The sequence below is a fragment of the Musa acuminata genome, chromosome BXJ1-11 (assembly GCF_036884655.1).
Source record: "Musa acuminata AAA Group cultivar baxijiao chromosome BXJ1-11, Cavendish_Baxijiao_AAA, whole genome shotgun sequence".
In the NCBI taxonomy this organism is placed as follows: Eukaryota; Viridiplantae; Streptophyta; class Magnoliopsida; order Zingiberales; family Musaceae; genus Musa; species Musa acuminata.
Window position 1 is genome coordinate 22,361,681 of NC_088337.1, and position 25,893 is coordinate 22,387,573.

A 25,893-nucleotide genomic window follows, 5' to 3' on the forward strand; every position below is an offset into this window, starting at 1 on the left:
AATCCTTTAATTGTCCAAAACTATAAACAATGGTCAATTAGGGCTTTTCTAGACATTTATAAGATTTCATAAAAAATTTAATTTTTTTGGAGAAAAAAATCTTAATTACATTGTTATTAAATAGGACACTAAAAATAGTATAATCTCATTCAAAAAATAATATAACTAAAATTTCAAAAAGATTCTAAAAATTTCATAAAACCAATTCTAATAATATTCAAATGATTTTTAACCTAAACTGATTCTGTATCCACATTAAATTTGCTAAAAGTTAAAAAAAATATTATAGGTTTTTAAAGTTAAATTAACATAAAATAAACATTTCGATGGTCCAAAAAGAGTAAAAATTATCATTATTTAGGGCTTTATCTAGTATTTGTTAAGGTTTCATTAAAATTTAGGTAAAAAATTATAATTACATCTTAAATTGATCAAAAATAAAAATTAAAAAATCTCATTTTTTTAGGTTAAATTAGCTGAAAATAGGTTTGTTAATAGTCCAAAAATAGAAACAATGTTCATTTAGGGCTTTTGAATAAGACTAAAAAATATTGTAACACCAATCCCACGTAAATAAAAATAGTTACTGATTCATAAGTGATGTATTGGGGACAATTTTTTTTTTTTTTCTAGAGCCAGTATTCTTTAGATCATAAAGAATTCTAGTTTGGAAAGTAATTCTTATGAAGCAAAAAAAAAAACCTCAAAATTTAAGGTTTGATTGTTCAATATCTATTTCATGTATTTTTAGGCTATAGGTTTTGATGGGGGAGAAGATATCAGAAATTTAGAAATGATGACAAAAAAGAAAAAAAAAATAAGTTGAGGTTAACACAAAAGTATATGAATTAATTTCAAATGATCGAATAATTAAGTTTTTCTCTAAAGTGAAGATAGGTAAGGATTGCTAAACTATATAAATTTTATTATTTTTATTTGATTGTTTATTTTTAAGATTTCTCTTTTGGTTTGAGCTTTTTCTCTTCCCAACAAGTTGATATTAGATCATAAATGTTTTATTCGAACAAAGATTCAACATGGATGATGTCAATTATTTTTATAAAGATATTTGAAGGTATATCTTTTTGTTCGATAAGACATAACAAGAAATTAAATGGATGAGAAAGAAAAACTTCAAAAGATGAATGAGGAAGACGTTTAAAGAAAGGTATATTTTTCTGCCAGAGAAACAAAGCGTATGAAAATTCTCACCAGGTAAAAAAAAAAGATGACGTCCAATTCTATTTTATTTTATTAGATACAGTAGTATTGATATATGTACATCTGTTTGTATATTATATGAAAACCCTATATGTTTAACCGGGGACTCGGTGGCAATACATGTCAGCTCGATCGACGCTAAGGATCCGTACCCGAAAAAGAAAACGAAAAACACTTCGGGTCGGATTCGGGTCGGGCATTTTACGAGAGTTTTGGGAGTCGTTTAACGGCCCAGGCTTGGCGTCGAAGTCTGCGCCAACCGGATGTGGTACTTCAAAGTCTGTTAGTTGGATACGGGTCGGGCATTTTCGGAGAGTTTTGGGATTAGCCCATTTAACGGCCCAGGCTTGGCGTCCATATCCATTTAACTGGATATGGTTCAGAGAGTCTGAATCCACGATGGCATTGGAGGTTTGCCGTAAAGAAAGGGGAGCTGCACCGCGTTCGGATCTGATTCTTTACAGACGGACCGTGGGAGAAGCCGAGAAGGGGGCGAAAAGGCGGCGGCGGCCATGGCAACTCCCGATCCCGATAAACTCATGGCCAAGGCCGACAAATTGTAAGCCCTTTTCTTCATCTACCCCATGATCACTCTCTTTTTTGTTCTTTCCTCTGTTCTCCGTCAATCTTTTTTTCGGGCTTTCCTTTTCCCGGTTCGTTTTACCTGATATTGATGTTTCTTATAATCTCGTTTAATGTTATTATTGTGATCGATTCTTTCTTTTCTGGATCCATTCATCAGATCAGAAATCATGTTGGTTTGAAATTAGGCATAAATCCTCACAAAACCCTGAAAACTCTTATCTTTTAGTTCCTTGCTTAGATTGACGTTTGAGTTTTAGAAATGTATGTGACGACGTTGATCGGATATAGGCAGTCATTGAAGTAAATGTCACACATTATATTAAAGGAGACTTTTATTGTCATTCTGTTGGCAGATTAATTTCATAATAGTGGCGTCGATACAATAGAATATGGCTTTTTGTCAATTTATATTGGTAGTGGCGTCGATTCAATGCAGATGAAATATGTATTGTGTTTTAACAAGACCAACTCTAGGATGTGGAAGTATATGATTATTTTCCTTTAGTTGTTCCTGTATCTTGCTAAGGAAATAGTTTGCACAACTTGATTCTTTTATATATTTTGTAAGATCTCTCCTATTTCAAGCGAGCTCTAATTTTTGAAGGACTGATGTCGTTGTAATTTTGATTATTTCTGTTAATTACTTTGTTATTAGATTCCTAAACCATCCCAAACTGCTGGAAGACTAACAATAAACTGCTGTTAAGAAAAGTGAATCGTATAAGATATACTATTTGCATCTATTTCCAGCCTATATGATCCTGGTCTAGGCTGGATGAGGCTCGACAGCTCTTAGCCAGCTTCACTTGGAGTTCAATCCCGTCCCAATTGAGCAGTCAGGATTTACTTCCTGCTTCTGTACTTTTTCTTACTCCTATCCCATTTAGGAGTTTCTCTTTTATTGTGAAGTCCTTCCAATTTGTTGTTGATTGCTGTCCTACTAATAATAGGAAAAAGGTTTTTCAAATCATACTTGGAGCCTCCATTGACCTTCCAATTAAAGTACCAAGCTTTTATTGTGAGTCATTGTTGTTTCTGGGTGAAAATATCTCACATAAGTTGCTACATCAGCAGCCACATGTGATAAGCCCTGCTGGAGTTGGAGCTGGTTGCCCAGGATAGCCCCCAACAGGTCTGTTCAAGTCCCTAAACTGGCTGGCCTGGCTGATATGGTCTACTCTTCAGTCGGGTTTGACATCATCTCCAATCTCCTTCATAACAACATGCTGCATTGGACCTAGAGGCTTTCCTAGGCAATAGATTTATGTAGATGGTTGGTCAGTAAACTGAGCTGTGACAATTTACGTGTATTGGAGCAATATGGTAAAAGAGTAACAGTAATGATGGAAGAGGAAAGCAGATCAAGATCTTAAAGTATATACTATTGTTAGTCGATCAATGATTGTAAAGGTGAACACTGACAGTAATGATGAACGAGTACACTAGAGCAAGGTTTTGAAGTATATGTTGTTGCTGTTTGATCAATAATTGTAAAGCCTGTTATTACGCTTATCAAAAGCATGCCAAATTTTTTGGCAGTTGGGCTCTTTTGACAGTTTGACACGAGAGTGCCTAATTTGCTACAATCTGCTCATATGGACCTTGCTGATGCTATAGTATATTTTCCAGCCCATAATGTTGCCTCATAGTTTTCAACTCAACCCACTCAAATATGACAACTCATGAGCACATTCTTTGGATAAAGTTACAGTTATTTCAATATGTTTTTCTTCATGACCAAGGAATGCATTAAAGAAGTTAGTTACTAATTGTAAAACATTTAATTTCGAAATTTCCTATGCATAAAGGGTTGCTTCATGCGGTAGTACTTATTTTGGTGTTTAGGGGTTAGAAAAGAACTTTAGAAACTGATGATATTGACAGAAGTTCTCTTGGAGTGCTTTCTTAAACTCTGTATCTCTTGGATACGTCCTTGAGTGGTGAGTCTTTTGTTTTTAGTTCTGTATTCTTGTTTATTATCCTTGGGGTGGTGATCTTTCTGTATCCCTTTATGATTTTAAACTTGGTGGTGAGCTTTCTTTTTTATTTTATTAAAGTTTTATCGTGAGTTCATTCCTTTCCTACTATCGACTTTCTTCCGAAATCCATTCAACATTACCCTCCGGTGTCAGTTTGGTATCAGAGCTAAATGTTAGAGATCATAGCAAGGCGGAATGGAAAAAATATAGTTGGTGAAGGTAGTGGCCATGAAGTTGATATTGAGTCGTTGAGGTTGTAGCTATGAAGATTGCTGCATAGTCCACAAAAAAAAAAAAAAATTGAAGAACTTCAAAGTAGAACAACCAGCATAAAATTGATGTCCAAGAGTTTACTTCTGATGATGATACACCTCATTCAAGGGAGTCGAGAAGATTTTGGGCAAGACATGGAGTTCAAGACGAGTGGCAGAACAAATACAACCCAAGATTGAATATTCTAGAGTTTGAAGGCAAAATAAATGTTGATGACTTTATCGATTCGCTTAATACAGTAGAAAGAATTTTCGATTTTCATGAACCACTAGAACAAAAGAAGGTAAAACTTGTGGCACTCAAACTCAAACGGAATGCATCATTTTGGTGGGAAAATCTGAAGAAACAAAGAGAATGTGGGGGGAAGAATAAGATCGTGACATGGGAGAAAATGAAAAAGGAACTGAAGAGAAAATATTTACCTGACAATTATAAGCAAGAGATCTTTCTCAAAATCCATGGTGTCAAGCAAAAAGATCTTAGTGTGGAGGAGTACACAGCAGAATTCGATAATCTCATGTTAAAAGGAGAGCTTGTGGAACCAAAAGAGCAAACCATTGCAAGATACTTAGGAGGTCTAAAGTATGAGATTGCTAAAGTTGTTCAACTGCAGCCATATTGGCCTTTAAATGATGTGAACAAGTTGGCATTAAAAATTGAAAAGCAACAGAAGTTTAAAAAGAGTTCTCGGTATGGTTCAAAATAAGGCTATACAAAGGAGGAAGCTCCAAGCCTATTGTCCAAAGCAAGGTGATATCGAAGGTGTAAGACAAGGGTGAATAATCTGCTAGCAACAAAAAAACACCTAATTCTTTTGCCCCAAGTGGTCAAAAATGCTTCAAATATCATGGTTTTGGACATATTGCTTCAGATTGTCAAAATAAAAGAATTGTTACTTTGGTTGAAGATCATAGTGATAGAGGAGATGATAAAGCCGACGACGAACCAAAATACGATAATGATGAGGAAGAGGTTACTTATGCTGATCATGGTTTGTCTATTGTATTGCAATGTAGCTTACAAGTATCCTATGTGGCTGAGGATGAAAGTTGGGTGAGAAAGAACGTGTTTCACACTAAATGCACTTCTTATGGCAAGGTGTGCTTGTTGATCATCGATAGTGGCAGCTTTAAGAATATGGTATCTTTGGAGATGGTGCAGAAGCTAAAGTTGGACACAATCCCTCATCCACATCCTTACCAATTATGTTGACTGCAAAAAGGAATGACATCAAGGTAACTAAAAGATGTTTAGTTTCATTTTCTATTGGAAAATATTATAAAGATTAAGTATGGTGTGATGTTGCTCCTATGGATGCTTGTCATTTGCTGTTAGGTAGACCTTGGCATTATGATAGAAGGGTGTTGTATGATAGCTACAAATATACTTATGCTTTTAAAGTAAATGAAAAGAGGATTATTTTAACTCCATTACAACCTTCTGAAATCAGTGTACTAAAGAAGGAAGTTAGTGCTTTTATATCCTATGGTGAATTCAAAGGTGAATTAGATAGGGGTGGTCATGTTTTGACTTTAGTGGTAGTAGAGGAGAATGAACAACACAAGGAGACACCAGCAATCACAAAACTAATCCTGGAGGAGTTTCAAGATGTTGTACCGGAAGAGATTCCACATGGCCTTCCACCTTTAAGAGAAATCCAGCATCATATTGATCTTATTTCGGGAGCTATTCTATCTAACAAGACAGCCTATAGAATGAGTCCTAAGGAGCATGAAGAACTTCAAGGCAAGTGGATGAATTGGTGAAAAATGGGTTAATTCAGGAGAGCACGAGTCCTTGTACGGTTCTAGTCTTGTTGGTGCCTAAGAAGGATGATTCTTGGAGAATGTGTACGGACACCATCAACAAAATCATAGTGGATTATCGTTTTCCCATTCTAAGGTTAGATGATTTACTTGATCAATTGTGTGGTGCTTCTATTTTCTCTAAAATTGATTTGAGGAGTGGCTATCATCAAATAAGAATAAAGCTTGGAGATGAGTGTAAAACAATATTTAAAACTAGAGAAGGATTATATGAATGGTTGGTTATGCTATTTGGGCTATCTAATGCTCCTAGCACTTTTATGAGATTTATGAATTATATACTTAAACCTTGCATTAGGACTTTTATTGTGGTTTACTTTGACGATATATTGGTGTACAACAAAAGCGAAGACAAGCATATGAATTATCTTAAAGAGATTTTTTATTTTGAGACAACAAAAGCTTTATGCTAATATGAAAAAGTGCTATTTTTTTACTTATAATGTAGTGTTTTTGGGGTATGTTGTTTCGAAAAATGGAATCATGATAGATCAAAGCAAGATAGAAGCTATTCTCAATTGGCCAACACCTGCTTTATTGCATGATGTGAGGAGTTTCCATGGCTTAACTTCCTTTTACAGAAGATTCATCAAGGGTTTTAACTCTATTATCGCTCCAATCATCGAGTGTCTGAAATGTGATAAATTCAAATGGACTAGTAAGGCTAATGATGCTTTTAAACTTTTAAAAGAAAGGTGACCGAATCTCCTATCTTAGTACTACCTAATTTTGAAAAAGTGTTTGAAGTTGAATGTGATGCATCTAATGTAGAATTGAAGTTGTTCTGAGTCAAGACGAAAAGCCCATTACTTTTTTTAGCGAGAAGTTGAATGATACAAGAAGGAAATATTGTACCTATGACAAGGAGTTTTATGTCATTTATCGAGCTTTATCTCATTGGAGTCAGTATCTTCTTGCCAAGTTATTTGTCCTATATTCTGATCACGAGGCATTAAAGTTCATTAATCACCAACATAAGCTAAACAAAAGGCATGTAGCTTGGGTAGAGTTCTTGCAATCTTATAATTTTACAATCAAGCACAAATCTGGTGTTCAAAACGTAGTTGCTGATGCATTGAGCAGAAAACATTCTTTATTATTAGCAATGGAAGTTAAAGCGGTTGGATTTAAGACATTCAAAGATCTCTATGAGAATGATGTGGATTTCGGCTCAATATAGCAGAATTGCACATCAGGTTCCTTTCAACGATTTTCTATCTTTAATGGTTTTCTTTTTCGAGCTAATGCATTGTGTGTTCCATCTTGTTCTTTGAGACAAGTAATTCTAGCTGAAGCTCATGGTGGTGTTTTGAGAGGACATTTCGATAGGGACAAGACTCTAACTCTTGTTTAATCAAATTTTTATTGGCCTAAAATATTCAGAGATGTAGAGAGACATGTAAAGCAATGTTGAGTATGTCATTTGGTAAAAACAAGAAGTCAAAATTCTGGTTTATACACTCTATTACTAGTGCCAAATGCTCCATGGGAGGATTTAAGTCTTGATTTCGTTTTGGGACTGCCAAAAACTCAAAGGAACAAGGATTCTATCATGGTTGTTATTGATAGATTTTCAAAAATGTCTCACTTTATTCCCTACAATAAATCAAATGATGTATCTCATATTATTGATTTGTATTTTAAGGAAATTGTTAAATTGCATGGTATTCCAAAAACTATGGTGTCTGATCGAGACTCTAAATTTCTTGGTCATTTTTTAAGAACTCTTTGGAGGAAGCTGGATACTTTTTTGAATTTCAGCAGCTCGCATCATCCACAGACCGATGGACAAATTGAGGTAACGGACAGAAGCTTAGAAAACTTACTTAGAAGTTATGTTGGCAAGAACATTAAGCAATGAGATCTTATTCTTCCACAAATTAAGTTTGCCTACAATCGTTCTATGCATTATAGCATTGGTAAGAGTCTTTTTGAGGTTATTTATGGTGATAATCCTACTGGTCTTTTAGACTTAGTCCCTTATTCGACAACTAAGCTGCATGAGGATGTTAAAGCAACCATAGAAAAGCAAAATGAGAGGTACATACAAGCTGCCAATAAATACAGAAAACATGTGGAGTTTAATACAAGTGATTTAGTTTGGATTCATCTAAGGAGGGAGAGGTTTTCACCGGGCAAATTTGAAAAATTGAAACCAAAGGTTGATGGTCCATTCAAGGTGCTTAAGAGAATTGACAAAAATTGTTTATGAGATCGAGTTATCTGAAGATTACGGAGTGTCCCCAACATTTAATGTGGCTGATTTAAGTCCTTTTCATAATCATGCTAACGAAACAAATAAGGACTTGAGGATAAGTCTTTTTCAACCAGGGGAGATTAACACGAGAGTGCCTAATTTGCTACAATCTGCTCATATGGACCTTGCTGATGCTATGGTATATTTTTCAGCCCATAATGTTGCCCCATAGTTTTCAACTCAGCCCACTCAAATATGACAGCTCATGAGCATATTTTTTGGATAAAGTTACAACTGATTCAAGGTACTTTTCTTCATGACCAAGGAATGTATTAAAGAAGTTAGTTACCAACTGTAAAACATTTAATTTCAAAATTCCCTATGCCTGAAGGGTTATTTCATGCACTAGTACTTATCTTCGTGTTTAGGGGTTAGAAAGAACTTTAGAAACTGATGATATTGGCAGAAGCTCTCTTGTAGTGCTCTCTTAAACTTTGTATCTCTTGGATGCGTCCTTGAGTGTTGAGTCTTTTTGTTTTTAGTTTTGTATTCTTGTTTATTATCCTTGGGGTGGTGATTTTTCTGTATCCCTTTGTGATTTTAAACTTGGTGGTGAGCATTCTTTTCGATCTTATTAAAATTTTATCATGAGTTCGTTCCTTTCCTACTATTAGCTTTCTTTCGAAATTCATTTTGCATTACCCCTCGGTATCATAGTTGGTAATGCATAATGAATTGTTAAATGATACTTCTGCTTCGATTCATCTAATAAGTTATTGAATGTGTTCCTCAGATGCATACGAAAGCAACCCTCATGAAACCAAAATGTTTAGTGCCTAAAACACATGTAATCTTGTTCCGATGAGATTTAGCTCTTTAATAATGCATTTATTAGATGGTAATATTAATTAGAAATTTGAGGATGTAGAGGAATTCTTATTAGGATAATATAGTAAAGAAGGCATATTTGATCTTTAAATACATATATTTCTTTTACTGCTTTAAGCTAATGATAGTGGTATCTTTTGGCAATGGTTATTTTTTTCTGCTCCCAATTTATGTTAATGGAAACTACTAAATAATCTTTTTTTATTGAACTTATTATTTATCTAGAAGCTGAAAATGGAAACTTATGCTACAAGATGCACTTGTGCCTAGCATGAGTGAACTTTACCCTTGCGTTGCATCATTCATTTTTACCACTAGGCCCAAATAAACGTTTATAGGTAAAATTTGTTTCTATGACTTGTGGCAGCTTGGTTATGGTAGTACAGATCAAAAGATTCATGTCAATGCTTTACATAACATTTGTTCTCAAAATTGACATGGGATATCTTTTGCCATTAATAAACTCAATGTTGAGACCATATACTGCATTTTCCCTGTTAGGTACATTTAGAATTGAAAAGAAAAAAAAATATGTAAAAGAAGAGTCTCAAATTGGTTGTGGATTATTTTGAGAATTGAAGAAGTGGGAAATTTCAACTCGAAGACAGAAAAATTGTTTAAAATTGTTATAATCATTTTTTCTTGTTTACATATACTGCAGAACAAAACTCAGTTTTACAAGATGGACTGCTGATTGGAAGAACGCTACCTCATTGTATGAGCAAGCAGGTTGGTTAACATTAGTTTGGCCTTTTTTGGCGAGAATTGCTCCTTGTCTTGCTTATAAGTACAATTTTTTGAAGCTATTGGCTACAGATTCAGGAAAGATAATGAGAAAGCAAAAGAAGCTTTTGAGAAGGCTTCCAAGGGTCAAGAAATGATTTCTTCGTATCCTATTTCCTTATACATTTTCTAAAATTTCATAAGATACTTCCCATTTGTATTTGGAAACTGTAATCTTGACAAGCTTTTTAGCCCTTGGGATGCTGCAAAACATATGGAATCTGCTGCTGCTCTAGCAAAAGAGCTTGGTCACTGGAATGAAGTTTCTGACTTCTACAGAAGGGCATCTGAGTTATACAGAGAATGTGGACGATCACAGCCTGCATCAGATGCTCTAGCAAAGGGTGCTAGGTAAGTACAAATGATGTAAACTGTATTGGTCGAATAGCACATACGAAACTTATCTTGTACGGGATTGGCTTTAGTGCCTTGGAAGATGTGGTCCCTGATGAAGCTGTTCGGTTGTACATGGATGCTTGTGTTATTCTGGAGGAAGATGGAAGGGAGCAAATGGCTTTTGATTTATATCGTGCTGCCACAAGTGTTTATGTTAAACTTGAAAGGTGCAAAGGTTCACATCCAGGCATTACTTTTAGTATATGATTTTCATGAATTCAACATGTAATTTATGTATATATATACTCTTCTTAGTATTGTTAAAGTCTGCAAATTTTCATGTAATAGTCTAATAATGCATTATAAGTATATCTTGGTTAGTAGAACCTTCTGGTTTATAGTAATGCATACTTAAAACAATTTCATAAAGCTATATCATTCGACAACTGCATTGTCCTATATTATTCAAATACATTCTCATTCAAATCAGTTGTGCAGGCTAAAAGCTTAAAATGCCTTATTATATGCTGTTATAGTTTTTTCATATAAGTTCATGTTGGATCTAACAGACAAGTGGACCATCAAAAGCTATCAATTTGCATTCCATCACTAAGATATTAGAGAGCATAGCTTTGTGCAAGTTTTCTCAAAGTATGGCTAGTTTCACAACCTAGTACTTCAAGGTCAATATCTGTAAGTAGAACCCTTGTCAAGTTCACTTTTTCAAATATCAGGCCATGATGCTGGCCGCATTGTGCTCCCATGGAGGTTTTAAGTCTTGATTGTTATGCAATGTATTTGTTGATGGTATATGGCAGAATAGTGCCATAAGAAACAGCCCGAGGCATGTGTTTCAGTATCATCCATGGCTCACATAAAGATTAATCTCAGTCTCTTAGATGTAATAAGTTTATTAGTTAAGTTAATATGGACCTAATTTTTTACCCAAAGCTGATTTTTTTATGCTAGACGAACTTTACCTTTCTCATTCAGTGCCTTTTTGCCTTTTGAACTTACCAATCATTTTATTCTTGAATAAGGATCAATTAGTTTAGTTGTTCCCTCTTCTGTTCCTTGAGCATGTGGTAAGTCAGTGGCCTTATCTTTTTCTTGAGTACACACTACATGGTAACTTTTAAACAAAGGACTGTTGCTTCCCTTATTCGTTTTATTGATGAAGTGACTGTTAATATAATATTCATTATTCAATATTTTGGTATTATACATCTTTGTTCCACATGAAATTTGTGTGGAACTGAAATCCTCTAAATGAATATTTACATGTATGATGTATTATATCACTTTTATGTGCTAGTATTGTTGTAACTTAATGCTAGTGGTCTGTTCTGGGTTCATGGTGCCTGCAATCTAAATCCACCATGAATAACTGCAATGAACCATGAAGAGAAGGATATGTTTTTTTCATTATTTTCTCCTCCACCTTGAATACCCTCCAGTGAACTGCAATTTAATTGTATAGTTTTTTTTTATTATTTCAACTATAGTAAAATATTGTGCACATTCTGATATATGGAATTTTGTCAACATTTCCTTGATTCACAAGTTGCTTTTGCAGGTATGCTGATGCTGCAACATTTCTTCTAAGATGGGGCATAGCTGCTGATAAGTGTCATGCTGTCAACAGTCAGTGCAAGGTGTGGTTCATTAGTTCCCTATAATGACTCCTGGAAAATAGCCACACACACACATATATATATATATATATATATATACATATATATATATATATACATATATATATATAATTATATATATAAACACACATATACATATATTTATTATTTTTTTCTATTATTTGACTGTCAAATGACAAAAATAAAATAAAATCATGCTTGGTTCTTCTTCACTAGATGTGACTCCATTTGTTACTTTCTACTGGAAAGATCTAGCTGTCTGGACTATGAAGTGGTCTAGAGTGTCCTAGGTTTTTTTATTTAACTGTCGAGATTGTTAGTTAAGCATCTGTTGGACATGAGTATCCTTGATTTTTTGATTCAACCATCCAACTTGTTAGTTCTTTGTAATTTAGTAAAATTATGGCACTGAAGCCATATGGTCAAACATGCTGATGTGAAAAACATACTGATTTTAGCTTTTTCTTTATACTAATGCTGGTATATTCTCACTGTGCTTACGTCTCAACGTTTAGCATCTGTCATGTACCTTATGTGGGCTGTAACATGTCTTTATTTTCATGTAATAGTCTCATTTCCTGATCAGGCTAAACAGAATACATGTTGCATCCAATGGCTCTGAAGTTTTCTACTGAATGAATCTTTGCACACAACACCAAGTTTTTAGAATTTTGTTCCTAAACTTGTATTAATTTTTTTATTTGTTTTTCATTTAGGGATTTTACATATGGGCTCCTCAGTTTTAGTATTTGCATTTCGAGTACCAATGTAATGCCATTTACATCCTAACAAAACTATTTTTCTTTGTTATTACACTATCGCACCTATGATAACAGAATGCCAACGGGAAGTGGATCTTCAAGGAATATGGTGTCTTTTTGAGCATTTTCTTGTGGTCCATTGTAATTTATAGATTTGTGTACCCTCTTATTTCACATCTAAAAAATCAAGAAAAATAAATCTACCATTCAGATGAAGAAAGATCAGATCTAAGAAATGACAAATTGAAGTTACTTGCATTCAGATGGATCTGCAAACATGCATTCTCCAAATCATCTATGAGCTTCCTGATGCAGTCAATTTGGTTTTATGGGGCTTTACGATGTGTGATTAGTGCTCTAGGACCAGGAAATAGGACTTTATTTGGACACCATTAATTTTTTGACACAAATGAATTGGTGGGTTAAAATGAAGAAGAAAGTGCTAGAGGGTTTGATGAAGGTATGTCCTTGGTGATCACGAGTTTCTAAACTAAGGGCTGTAGTGTTATCTGCAAGTCCAGGAAAGTTAACTAATGGTTTAAGTTAGAATCAGTTAAAATGACTAAAGGTGGTAACTGGCTGCTGTCAGTAATATTGGAAAAAATGGTTGTGTTGGGATAAGGCAGGTCTTGAACTTATATGTAAAAAGGAGGAGCTATGTGAGTAAAATCTTATTTTTTTAAAGATGAACCCATCATTTCTTTTTTTTACTTTGTTGTTGTATCACTAAATCTGGCTGCTTTTGATTCAGGCTTATCTGAGTGCAATTATCATATACCTCTATATGCATGATTTCCAGCAAGCTCAGAAGTGCTACAATGATTGTTCTCAGTGAGTTCCACATTTATGTTATATGGCCTTGAAATGGATTACCAAGTGCCAATAAGAAATCTAATTTGCTTTGTTGTGATTTGATGTTCCAACTTCCAAGTATTATGTTCTAATCTAATATCTTATTTTTAACTGCAACGAGTCTGGACTGAAGTTGATCAACTAATTCCGTTGTGACATCTCTTTTCAGAATCGGGGCATTTCTTAGTAGTGACCAGAGTCGTTGTGCAAGCAAATTGTTTTCTGCTTATGAAGAAGGTGATGTTGAAGAAATTAAACGTGTTGCTCAGTCAAGTCCCATTACACATCTTGATCATGTGGTAAAATTTCCTGTTTACTTGACTATCTCTAGTATATTTTAACACTGACAGCTTTTGCAGATTCCCACTAGATAATATATGCATAATTTGACCTTTCGTGACTTTTGAAATTCCTTTTTAGAGTTTTATCTGCATAATTTGCATCTTGTAGATTCTTTCAAAGTTTTATCTGTTACTCAGAGAATTTTGGAGTTTGGAGACATGAAATGGTCCTGTTGTTCATCCAACTTGCTGCAACCTGTAAAATAAGATGGGCATTTTAGTTAAGCTATTGTTGGATTTGAGATCTCGGAATTCATTTTCAGATTCTATTGGCTATTGGTTTGTGTTTCATCAAAGGTTCCCGTAGGAGAAGAAAGCTTATTGTTGTCTGTATGTAGCAATATTTTGTAGGTAGTTTGACATTTCTGTGCCTTGGACTATCTTTAATATAATTAGCCAATTCTGATAAACAAAGAGTCACTCTGTCTACTTGCTCAACATTCATTTGACAAACATTGTTAAATTAGAAATTATCTTAACTTGGTATTTGTGAACAAGTGACTTTCTTAATCTATGGATCCCAGCCTCCTTTCTGGATGAGGATCTTTGTGAAGTATAGAGGTACATTGGGGTACATGTGTAACATCCCATTAGTCCCACATTGGAAGTGGGCAATGTGTATGATTGGCTTATATGAGTCTGATGAGTGTACTATGTTAACTCTCGCTTAAGCATTTTGGTCCGTGGTTGAAGGACCAAAATGGAGTTATTGGCCAGTTGGTTTATCAGACTCAGGTCGTGACATTTGGTATCAGAGCCGACCTAGCATTTGGGCAGGGTGAGAGGGCTCGAGTAGGAAAGGGCTACCCGTGGATGGAGTCGAGAACTCATCACGGCGTGAAGCCACCACTGAGTTAAACCTCACATGCACTATGCTAGGGTTCAATCTGGGTTATGTTGAGCCTTGACGAGGACGTCAAGCTAATTGAGTTGGGGATATTGTAACATCCCATTAGTCCCACATCGGAAGTGGGAATGTGTATGATTGGCTTATGAGTGAGTGTACTATGTTAACTCCCGATTAAGCATTTTGGTCCGTGATTGAAGGACCAAAATGGAGTTATTGACCAGTTGGCTCATCACTCGGGTCGTGACATTTGGTATCAGAGCCAACTTAGCATTTGGGCAGGGTGAGAGGGCTCGAGTAGGAAAGGGCTACCCGTGGATGGAGTTGAGAACTCATCACGGCGTGGAGCCACCACTGAATTAAACCTCACATGCACTATGCTAGGGTTCGATCTGGGTTATGTTGGGTCTTGACGAGGACATCAAGCTAATTGAGTTGGGGGTATTGTAACATCCCATTAGTCCCACATTGGAAGTGGGCAATGTGTATGATTGGCTTATATGAGTCTGATGAGTGTACTATGTTAACTCTCGCTTAAGCATTTTGGTCCGTGGTTGAAGGACCAAAATGGAGTTATTGGCCAGTTGGTTCATCAGACTCGGGTCGTGACATTTGGTATCAGAGCCGACCTAGCATTTGGGCAGGGTGAGAGGGCTCGAGTAGGAAAGAGCTACCCGTGGATGGAGTCGAGAACTCATCACGGCGTGAAGCCACCACTGAGTTAAACCTCACATGCACTATGCTAGGGTTCAATCTGGGTTATGTTGAGCCTTGACGAGGACGTCAAGCTAATTGAGTTGGGGATATTGTAACATCCCATTAGTCCCACATCGGAAGTGGGAATGTGTATGATTGGCTTATGAGTGAGTGTACTATGTTAACTCTCGATTAAGCATTTTGGTCCGTGATTGAAGGACCAAAATGGAGTTATTGACCAGTTGGCTCATCACTCGGGTCGTGACATTTGGTATCAGAGCCAACTTAGCATTTGGGCAGGGTGAGAGGGCTCGAGTAGGAAAGGGCTACCCGTGGATGGAGTTGAGAACTCATCACGGCGTGGAGCCACCACTGAATTAAACCTCACATGCACTATGCTAGGGTTCGATCTGGGTTATGTTGGGTCTTGACGAGGACATCAAGCTAATTGAGTTGGGGGTATTGTAACATCCCATTAGTCCCACATCGGAAGTGGGTAATGTGTATGATTGACTTATATGAGTCTGATGAGTGTACTACGTTAACTCCTGCTTAAGCATTTTGGTCCGTAGTTGAAGGACTAAAATGGAGTTATTGGCCAGTTGGTTCATCAGACTCGGGTTGTGACAACATGGGTTCTTAATAATGTATGAAGGAGCTTCGCATGTAAATGGATACTAAGTGCTCTGATTTGATACCCTTCCCAAGTTTATTCCACAATGGATAATATGTCTAATCAAATACCCTTCTGAAGCCTAGTGTGGCAATGGTTTTCTTTAATTATATCATGGAGGAGATTTTTCATTTGATGGTAATAAAGTTGGGGAAGACAAATCTTGTTCTTTTTTCACGTTTAAAGAAGCATAACTTTTTTCAGAAGTATGCTTTTCCTAAGGATCTTTTTTATTTCTTCTCATGATCCAATTATGAATATACACACATGGTTTTTCTGATGGCTATTATCTGTCGTTTAATTAATCTGGAAGCAGAGAGAAGTTACTTTGAACATAGTTTCAGAAAAATAAGTTCGTATGATATAAAACATCTACATATGGGTGCATAAATGGTGTTCTTGATGCCTATTGTTTGTGGATGAACTAAATTGTAGACAGCAAGAGAAGTACCCTAAATATGGATATTAAATCCTTAAATATGAGTACACTTTTCATAAGAACCATATTAAATCAATGGACCATCAAGGAGATTAGATGGAAGTACCTTGTCAAGTTGAATTGATGCTAAAATATGTATATCCCAAATTGAGTTCCAGATTCCTCGAGAGTTGCTCCTATGTACTATTTGATCTTTGCAACACTAGGAGCTGTTGACATTTTTTCAAGACAATTGGTATATCCATGAAATTTATGTATCCCTATTGTTTATTGATTGAGGTCATCTCTTATGATGCCCAAAAAAAGCTTCCAAACAACTTTTTAGCAGTCCATACAAGTTCCTGTTTATTTCCCCTCTTTCCAACCACTGACTTGTACCAACCCTTACAAGGGTTCATTAGTCCTGTGGCATGTGCTGCATGGTTATGACAAATAGCTCATTAGCACCTTAAAGGGTTGTGTAAGGTTAGGCCTGTACTTTCTATTACCTTGTACATGAGAATTCCATCTGCTCATGCTAATTTAGAATCTTCATATCGTCTAATAGTTGTTAAGATCAATGTGAAGGAAGCTTAGGCCAATTTGGTGTCCAGATGATCGTTAGCTACATAACTGGTAGCGCATATACAAAGAATATTATCAGAAGGGCATCACAGTGATTTAAGCTGAGGCCTATCTACAAAATGATAGCGAAGAGCAATAACTGATTAAAATGATAGCGAAGAGCAATAACTGGTAGTACATGAGAAATTCTTCTGCATGACTACATGTTCACCTATTTGCTATATATTGTAAATTCAAAATCATTGCTGCCTTCTTATAAATACGTAAGAATTAGTCATGTTATGTGTCCCAACATTTGCTTTAGGTCATCTGTGACCAAAGTGATATGTAATAGGTCACATCAAACAAACCAGGACTTATGGATCATTCCTTAGGAATAAAACTTGTGTTCACTGATTTGTGTACACATAAAATATATTCCAGTGCGCACTACTACAGTTCAAGGTTCGCAATACCGTACCGTATCGATATTTCGACCTGGGCTCGGTACTGGTACGGTATGGTGTACCGAGCGGTACCCCCCAGGGCGGTATGATTCAGTACGGCAGACACTAGTACAGTTATTAATTTATTCAACATTGTTGTTGGCATGGAGGAAGTTCTTTCTTTGATTATGTCTGTTGCTTTTGCCTCAATGAGTCTCTTAATTAAGAAAAATGTTTCAACCTTCCTGCTCCTTAGACTTCTTTGTGCAAGTTCATGATGGATCCATGTTCTAAGAAACCATCACAGAAACCACTTGTTGATAGACTGCTTTATTTGGGTTCCAAGATGGAGGCTTGCACATAGAATCTTAATAGCACATGCATGTTTGACGACATTCTGGAAAGACTGAAATTTAGAGGTACCATGCATGCATCTGAAAATGTTGATGCCATTCTCCTGTGTAATTTTTTTCTTGAGCTGTTGATGGTTTCTATCATCAGCCTGATAATGGGAATTGGCTAGCTGTAGGATGATAAGGCAGATAGTGCATAATATTCCCACAAATGTGGGGCTAGGAAAGGACACCATGGGCAACCTATAACCCTTGTAAGCTAAGATTACTTTTGTGTCCCAGAATTCCGAATGTTCAGGTCAAATATGTGCAACTTTACAATTGCACACAGGCTTAAGTATACCAATAATTTGAACAGATAGTCATCCTTAATTATAATATGATAGCTCATATTTTGACCAAGGTTTTTAATTTCAAATGATACCACCCGTACCGGGTTGTACGTACCGGTCCGCCAGCAGACCAATAAGCGGACCGCCCACTACTGGGTGATACTATCGATTGAGGCTATTTCCGCCCCGTTACCACCCAAAATCGATCGGCGACGGTCGATTTCGACCAACGCCACCCGCTACCGAGCGATATTAGCCGAGGGAGAAGGAAGAAGAGGGAGAAGAAAAGGGATAACCTGGAGATCCAACATCGCTCTCCCTTGACGATCCCGATTCGACGTCGCCTTCCCTCGTCAGACGCTGTAGATGAGATGTCGCCTCCTCGTCTGAGGTGACGAGGCCTCGGCGTTGTCGGCAACTTATCCTAATCCGCGTTGTCACGAACGGTCATTGCACACTCGCAACAACTTCGTTCAACGAACCGTTCATTGCTTTTGCATGCTTGTACAGAGACATGATAGCTTGTTTTGCGTTGGTTTTGTATGTTTTTGCTTGTAAAAATGCATGTTCGAACATGTTGCAACGTTGTAGTGCGACTGTTCGCCGCGCTAGGCCGAAATGCCCCAAAATGGCTCTATTTTCGCGTGCCACGACTTGTTTTCTGTAAGTCGCAACAGCACACAAAAACGTCAGCCATCTCAACACCCTAGAACCCCCCGGGTGGCACAGGGCTGGATGGGGCTTCGGTATATTGTTGAGCATTGAAAAATCTTCACAAGTTCGCACGTTAACTTGACGGGAACTTGCCTTCGTGTCCGACACCCAATGAGCAGTTGTTTGTGGACTTGCAACTATTCGTTCTACCTTCTAAAGTCCTTGTTTTCTCCTTCCTCTCTTTTCTCTCTTGCACTCAAGGTGCTTGCTGAATTGCTTGTAAAGTTTCTCTCTTCGCGAGACGTCGGGACTTGTCCGTCGCTCGTTTTCAATCTAATCAACTTTCTGTTTTACAAGTCCTTCGGGACCTGTACGAGGTTGCAACTAGGCTGAACCTTTCCGGACGCATATGTCGCAAGGGTGCCTCATGACTTAGGTAATCCTAGCTATATCCGAGGAGTTAGTGCAAGGGTGCTTCACGACTTAGACAACTTTAGCTAAGTTCGTGACTTTGCCGCAGGGGTGCCTCACGACTTAGGCAATTCCAGCTAAGTCCTTGACATTGTGGTATCAAAGCAAGTAAGCAATTCGAGCAAGCAGCGAAGAAACTTTGCAATATCGCCATGGCTAAGCATCGTGACGAATCGAGCAAGGCGGGGCAAGCCGGACCATTGCCCCAAGCAGCCGCAGATGGGCTGCAAGTGTAAACTCGCTCTCATGTTGGTGGAGCGAGAAGTTGGCTACTCTCCGCGAGCGGAGGAGGCGCAATCTGGAGCGCCAACCGAGAAGAAGAGCTATAAGGAGAGACTCACAGCGGTAGAAACCCGTTTGGATGTTCTTGAAGCAAGCTTGGAGGAACTCTACTAAGGCCAACGAAGGCTTCTTGGGGTAGAGGCCCTAATCGATCGACTGACGGATGATACCAAAGACTCCATGCAACATTTGCACGAAGTCGTGGCAGAACTCACTTCCAGAGTGACAGCGCTCACAAGGGCACTAAATACGGGAGGGAGCAACACCCGCGTTATGCCGCTACAAAACTTGAGGGCACTTGAGCATCATTGCTATGGAGGTGTTAGGGACGCAAAAGAGCTCGAGAATTTCTTGTTTGACATGGAACAGTACTTTCGAGCTACAAGGCCTGATTATGAAGATACCAAAGTTTCAATAGCAACCATGTATTTGAACTGGGATGCAAAACTTTGGTGGCGAACCCGTTGGGAGGAGATCCAACAAGGTCGGTGTCGAGTGGACACTTGGGAGGACTTAAAGCGGGAGTTGAGAACTCAGTTCCTACCCGAGAACATAGAGTTCGTCGCGAGGAAGTTGAGACAACTCCGCCAAAGTACTTCCATCTGAGATTACGTGAAGTAATTTTCTGCTCTAATGCTGGACATACAAGACATGTCCGAGAAGGATAAGCTGTTCAGCTTCCTCGATGGCCTAAAACCATGGGCTCAACAAGAATTATATCGAAGAAATGTCACTGATGCGATCGGAGCAATTGCGATCGCAGAAAGGCTCACTGACTTTGTTTCCTTGGAGGACTTGAGGATAAGGAAACAATCTTCAGGAAATCGCCCTCCAAAATATTCTCGAGGGAAAGAGCCCAAGGGCGAACAAAGGAAGAAGAGTTCCCACAAAAGACTAAGTTCAAAAGGCAAAGCCCCCACCCCCCAAATCAGACAAGTGCAAGGTTGTTACCCTCAGTTCAAGCAGTTCAGAATCCAGTAGAGACGATGAGGAGTCGCAAGGTCCCCGAATGGGAGCAATGTGTTTGTTGAATGCATTGCAGGGTCAAGTGGGGGAGAATATAAAGGCAAAGCCATTGAAAGCTAGGAGTAGCGAGCTGATGTACGTGGACATTAAGCTCAATAGCCAAACAACCCCTGCAATGGTGGACACGGGCGCTACCCACAACTTTATTGTCGATCAAGAAGCAAAGCGACTTAGGCTGATCTTGGAGAAGAACCCAAGTCGGATGAAGGCGGTGAACTCGGAGGCCAAGCGGATCTCCGAGCTGGCAAAAGGAGTCCCCATCAAGATTGGAACATGGAGCGGGAGCACGAACATGATGGCGATGCCATTGGACGATTTCCAAGTAATTCTTAGACTGGAGTTTATGCATGCGTTGAAGTTGGTGCCAATGTCGTCCCTAAACTCCCTATGTATGATGGGAGGTGACGACCCTTGTGTGGTTCCCGTCTTTCGAAGAGGAACGAGGGACCCCCAACAGATATCAGCATTACAACTGAAGAAAGGGGTACAAAAAGGCGAATTAACATTCGTGGCTGCTGTGAAGCTAGAGCCACTCGACGAGGAGGTCATTCATTAACCTGTTGTGGTGGCGAACGTTCTGAAGGAGTTCACAGACGTTATGCCACCCAAGTTGCCAAAGACTCTGTCGTCACGCAGAGGTGTGGATCTTCATATTGAGCTGGAGCTAGGAGTGAAGCCTCTAACGAGACCACCCTACCGCATGTCCCCTCCAGAGCTTGTAGAGCTTAGAAAGCAATTAGATGAACTACTAAGCGATGGTCTCATTTGTAGCTCCGAAGCACCATTCAGAGCTTCAGTTCTCTTCCAAAAGAAACAAGATGGGAGCCTCTGACTATGCGTCGATTATCAAGCCCTCAACAAAGTGACAGTGAAGAACAAGTATCGACGGTGAAGAACAAATATCTCATCCCACTCATCGCGGACTTATTCGACCAATTGGGCAAAGCTAAGTATTTCTTCAAACTTGACCTCCGATCAGGGTACTGGCAGGTGCGCATTACTGAAGGCGACGAAACGAAGACTACCTGCGTGATCAGGTATCGAGCATTTGAGTTCTTGGTGATGCCTTTCGGCTTAACCAACGCTCAAGCCACATTCTGCACTCTTATGAACCAACTATTCAAAGAGTATTTGGATAAGTTTGTGGTCGTCTACTTGGACGATATCGTCGTCTACAGCTAAACACTCGAGGAGCATGTTCAGCACCTTTGAACAATTTTCAAGGTTCTCAGGGAGAACACTTTGTTCGTGAAAAGGGTGAAGTGTTATTTTGCTCAAATGAAGATCTTATTCCTGGGGTATCGAATCGGTGATGGCTCCATTCGGATGGACAAATCAAAGGTGCAAACTGTTGCGGAATGACGAACTCCAAAGAAGGTGCCAGAGCTGAAATCTTTCCTTGGTTTCGTCAACTACTATTGGCACTTCATAGCGGGGTATTCGAAGTGCGTAACGCCACTAACGGAGTTGCTGAAGGAGTAGCCTTGGAGGTGGTCTGATAAATGTGAAGCTGCATTCTAAGATCTGAAGACTGTTGTGTTGGAAGAACCGGTGCTCAAATTGTCGGACTATAAGGTGCCCTTCGAAGTCCATACAAATGCTTCAGACTTCGCTATTGGAGGAGTAATTATGCAGGAGGGTCACCTAGTGGCCTACGAGAGTTGCAAGCTCAACGAGACCGAGCGACGGTATCCGGTGCACGAGAAGGAGATGACAGCGGTGGTCCACTATCTATGAGTTTGGCGGCACTATCTTCTTGGATTGCGATTTGTGCTGAGGACAGACATCGCTTTGAGCTATTTCCAAACTCAAAAGAAACTCTCCCTAAAGCAAGCACGATGGCAGGACTTCCTGACTGAGTTTGATATGGCAATGGAGTACAAGCCCGGAAAGGCAAATGTCATGACCGATGCATTGAGCCGGAAAGTGGAGCGAGTGAATACCATACAGTTGGAGGGCAGAGGCCAAGCAAGTCAGTTGCACTCTAACTTCCTTTCCAGGATCGGGGATGGACTGTATAGTAATCCCCAAGCAGTAATCCTGATGCAGCTTATCAAAGAAGGCAAGACACAACCATTTTGGGTCCAGGAGGGAATTGTTTACACAAAAGGGAATAGAGTTTATGTTCCTCGGGTGGATAATTTGAGGCGTGAACTCTTAACAGAGTATCACGATTCCCTTTAGGTTGGACATCCAAGTATTCACAGAACTTTGGCTCTCGTGGAGAGGACCTTCTACTGTCCGAAGATGAGGACTGATGTGGAGGAATATGTTCGAATGTGCCTCACTTGCCAACAAGACAAGGTGGAGCAACGGAAGCCAGTGGGACTTTTTGAGCCGTTGCCTGTACCAGAAAGGCCGTGGGAGAGCATTTCCTTGGACTTCATATTAAGCTTGTCGATAGTAGGGGAACTCGGATCGATACTCGTGGTGGTCGATCGATTTTCAAAGTATGCAACTTTTATTGCTGCACCCCTACACTGTTCAGCAGAGGAGGCGGCCAAGTTGATGATGAAGAATATGGTGAAGTACTAGAGAGTCCCACACAATATCATCAGTGATCGAGACGCTTGGTTCCTGGGACGATTCTGGATCGAGCTATTCAAATTGTTGAGGTCTAAGTTATACTTCTCTACAAGCCTCCACTCCCAGATGGATGGCCAAATTGAAAGGATAAACTCGCTCCTTGAGCAATATCTTCGGCACTACGTGAGTGCCAACCAACGAGATTGGGTGAAGCTATTTGACATACCTCAATTCTCCTACAACTTGCAGCGGAGCTCTACGTCCAACAAGAGCCCCTTCGAGATCATTACAGGACAACAACCGTCAACTCCTCACACCTTAGCTATTGGATATACTGGGAGTAGTCCGTCAGCATATCACTTTGCAAAAAAATGGCATCGAAATACAGATATTGCCCGGGCTTACTTGGAGAAGGCAGCCAAAAAGATGAAGAGGTGGGCAGACTTTGGAAGTCGACCGTAGGAATTCAAAGTCGGTGATTTGGTGTTGGTAAAGCTTCAACCAGCATCACTCCAATTCTTTAGGAACAAAGTACACAAAGGATTGGTGCGCAAGTATGAAAGACCCTTCCCAATTATCAGTAGGGTGGGCAACGTTTCTTACAAGTTGTGGCTGTCAGCAAAATTCACAATGTTTTTCATGCCAGCAACTTGAAAGCCTACCATTCAGATCCACAAGATGCTTCCTGAAGTGTTCCAACTCGGTTACCCCCCACTAGAGCCTCGTACGAAAAACAAATTGAAACCATTTTAGCGGATCGCAAGATAAAGCTACCCAATGGAGCTGAGCAGACCGAGTACTTGGTGAAGTGGCGAAAGCTTCCCCGAACTGAAGCTAGTTGGGAGCTCGAAGACGCCCTACGACATGGAGAAGCAGTCATCAACAACTACCAACAAGCGTTGACGAGCGCATCGACAGTTTAAGTGGGGGAGAATGTCATAAACGGTCGTCGTGCACTCACAACAACTTCGTTCAACGAATCGTTCATCGCTTTTGCATGCTTGTACAGAGACATGGCAGCCTGTTTTGCCTTGGTTTTGTGTGTTTTTGCTTATAAAAATGTATGTTCGAACAAGTTGCAACACTGTAGTGCGACCGCTCGTCGTGCCGGGCCGAAATGCCATAAAATGGCTCTGTTTTCGCGTGCCATGGCTTGTTTTCTGCAAGCCGCAACAACACACCAAAACGTCGGCCATCTCAGCATCCTGGAACTCCCCGGGTGGCACAGGGCTAGATGGGGCTTCGGTACATTGTCGGGCGTTAAAAAATCTTCACAAGTTCACACGTTAACTTGACAGGAACTTGCCTTCGCGCCCGGCACCCGATGAGCAGTTGTTTGTGGACTTATAACTGTTCGTTCTACCTTCTAAAGTCCTTGTTTTTTCATTCGTCTCTTTTCTCTCTTGCACTCAAAGTGCTTGCTGAATTATTTGTAAAGCTTCCCTCTTCACGAGACGTCGAGACTTGTCCGTCGCTCATTTTCAATCTTATCAACTTTCTGTTTTACAAGTCCTTTAGGACCTGTACGAGGTTGTAACTAAGCTGAACATTTGCGGATGCATATGTCGTAAGGGCGCCTCATGACTTAGGCAATCCCAACTAAGTCCGAGGAGTTGGTGCAAGGGCACTTCACGACTTAAGCAACTTCAGCTAAGTTCGTGACTTTGCCATAAGGGTGCCTTACGACTTAGGCAATTCCAGCTAATTCCGTGACAGCACGGGGAGAAGAAACCTCGGTGACGTTGTCGAGGCTTCGCAGGGAGACCTCGGCATCATCGGCGACTTTTCCTAATCCGCACGGAGAGAAGAAGCCTCGGCGTGGGGAGAAGAAACCTTGGCAACGTTGCCGAGGCTTCGCGGGGAGAAAAAACTTCCCGCGAAGAAACCTTTGTGACGTCACGAAGGCTTCGAGGTTTTCTTCTCCCCACGTGGGGAGAAGAAACGACGCGACGTCATTGCCCCTTTTTTTATTTTTAAACTTTTATTAATAATAATAATAATATTATTATTATTATTATTATTATTATTATTATTATTATATATATATATATACTCGTACCGTACCGAGTTGAACTCGAAACTCTGGTACGGTACGAAATTACAAACCTTGGTTTTGGCCACCTTGCTTCTTGGCTACATGAAATCAGGACAATCAGAACATACTTTCGATGTTTATCCGGCTAACTGCTTAGACTTCAAATGATATCTTTTATCTTCTTCCTGATTCAGTTGAACTCCACACTACCAACTTTCCTACGCTTATATCCCTTTCATTGATTAGTTTTGTTAGTGGAAATTCAAGTTCTTCTCCACTTCACTCGTGTATGATCATATTGCATTCTACTGTTTGGTCAATATTATGTTCTTCATAATAGATATCATTGCAATGTCTGCAGTATATGTGAAGATAGTTTTTGTTTTGAAGCTTGTAATCAGCATGACTAGATTTTACTGAAATGATTATGCAGATAATCAGGCTTGCAAGGAAATTGCCTACTGGGGATCTGAAAGAGCTTAATAAAGAAGAGGCCGAGGAAGAAGTTTTAGATGAAAATGATCTCACATGAAGTATGGGGTGTCTTATAGGTGCAAATGATGATCAAAACTGGAGTGCATGAATGTTTTAAGAATTTGATGGTTCAGGCATGTCATGATCCTGCTACTTAAAAATTTGCTGGTAATTTTGGGTGTGTAAACTTTCACATGCCAACATTTCATTGTGCTGCTTGTATATTTTGAGTAAGTGCATGTTATATACACTCCCTTTCAGATGACCACATCTGTAGATTACCTTTTGGTTGCGTTCCTTCAATTTTTGCTCACCAGTTTCATTCTATTGGTAAAAAGTGAAGCTCCTGGTACCAGAAGCCACAGGGAAATCAGGTATTATGGGAGAAAACTTACCAGC

The 25,893-nt window shown here is 39.0% G+C and overlaps 1 protein-coding gene across 1 annotated transcript; it reads left to right on the top strand.

The window, feature by feature from the left end:
* Positions 1–1,621: 1,621 nt before the first annotated feature.
* LOC135597275 (gamma-soluble NSF attachment protein-like) lies at positions 1,622–25,762 on the top strand. Its single transcript, XM_065090017.1, has 9 exons — positions 1,622–1,780; positions 9,631–9,698; positions 9,773–9,857; positions 9,945–10,103; positions 10,178–10,315; positions 11,665–11,743; positions 13,256–13,335; positions 13,526–13,655; positions 25,454–25,762. Exons 1-9 carry the CDS (start codon positions 1,734–1,736, stop codon positions 25,550–25,552), a joined length of 885 nt encoding a protein of 294 aa, XP_064946089.1. The 5' UTR covers positions 1,622–1,733; the 3' UTR covers positions 25,553–25,762.
* The last annotated feature ends 131 nt before the right edge of the window (positions 25,763–25,893 follow it).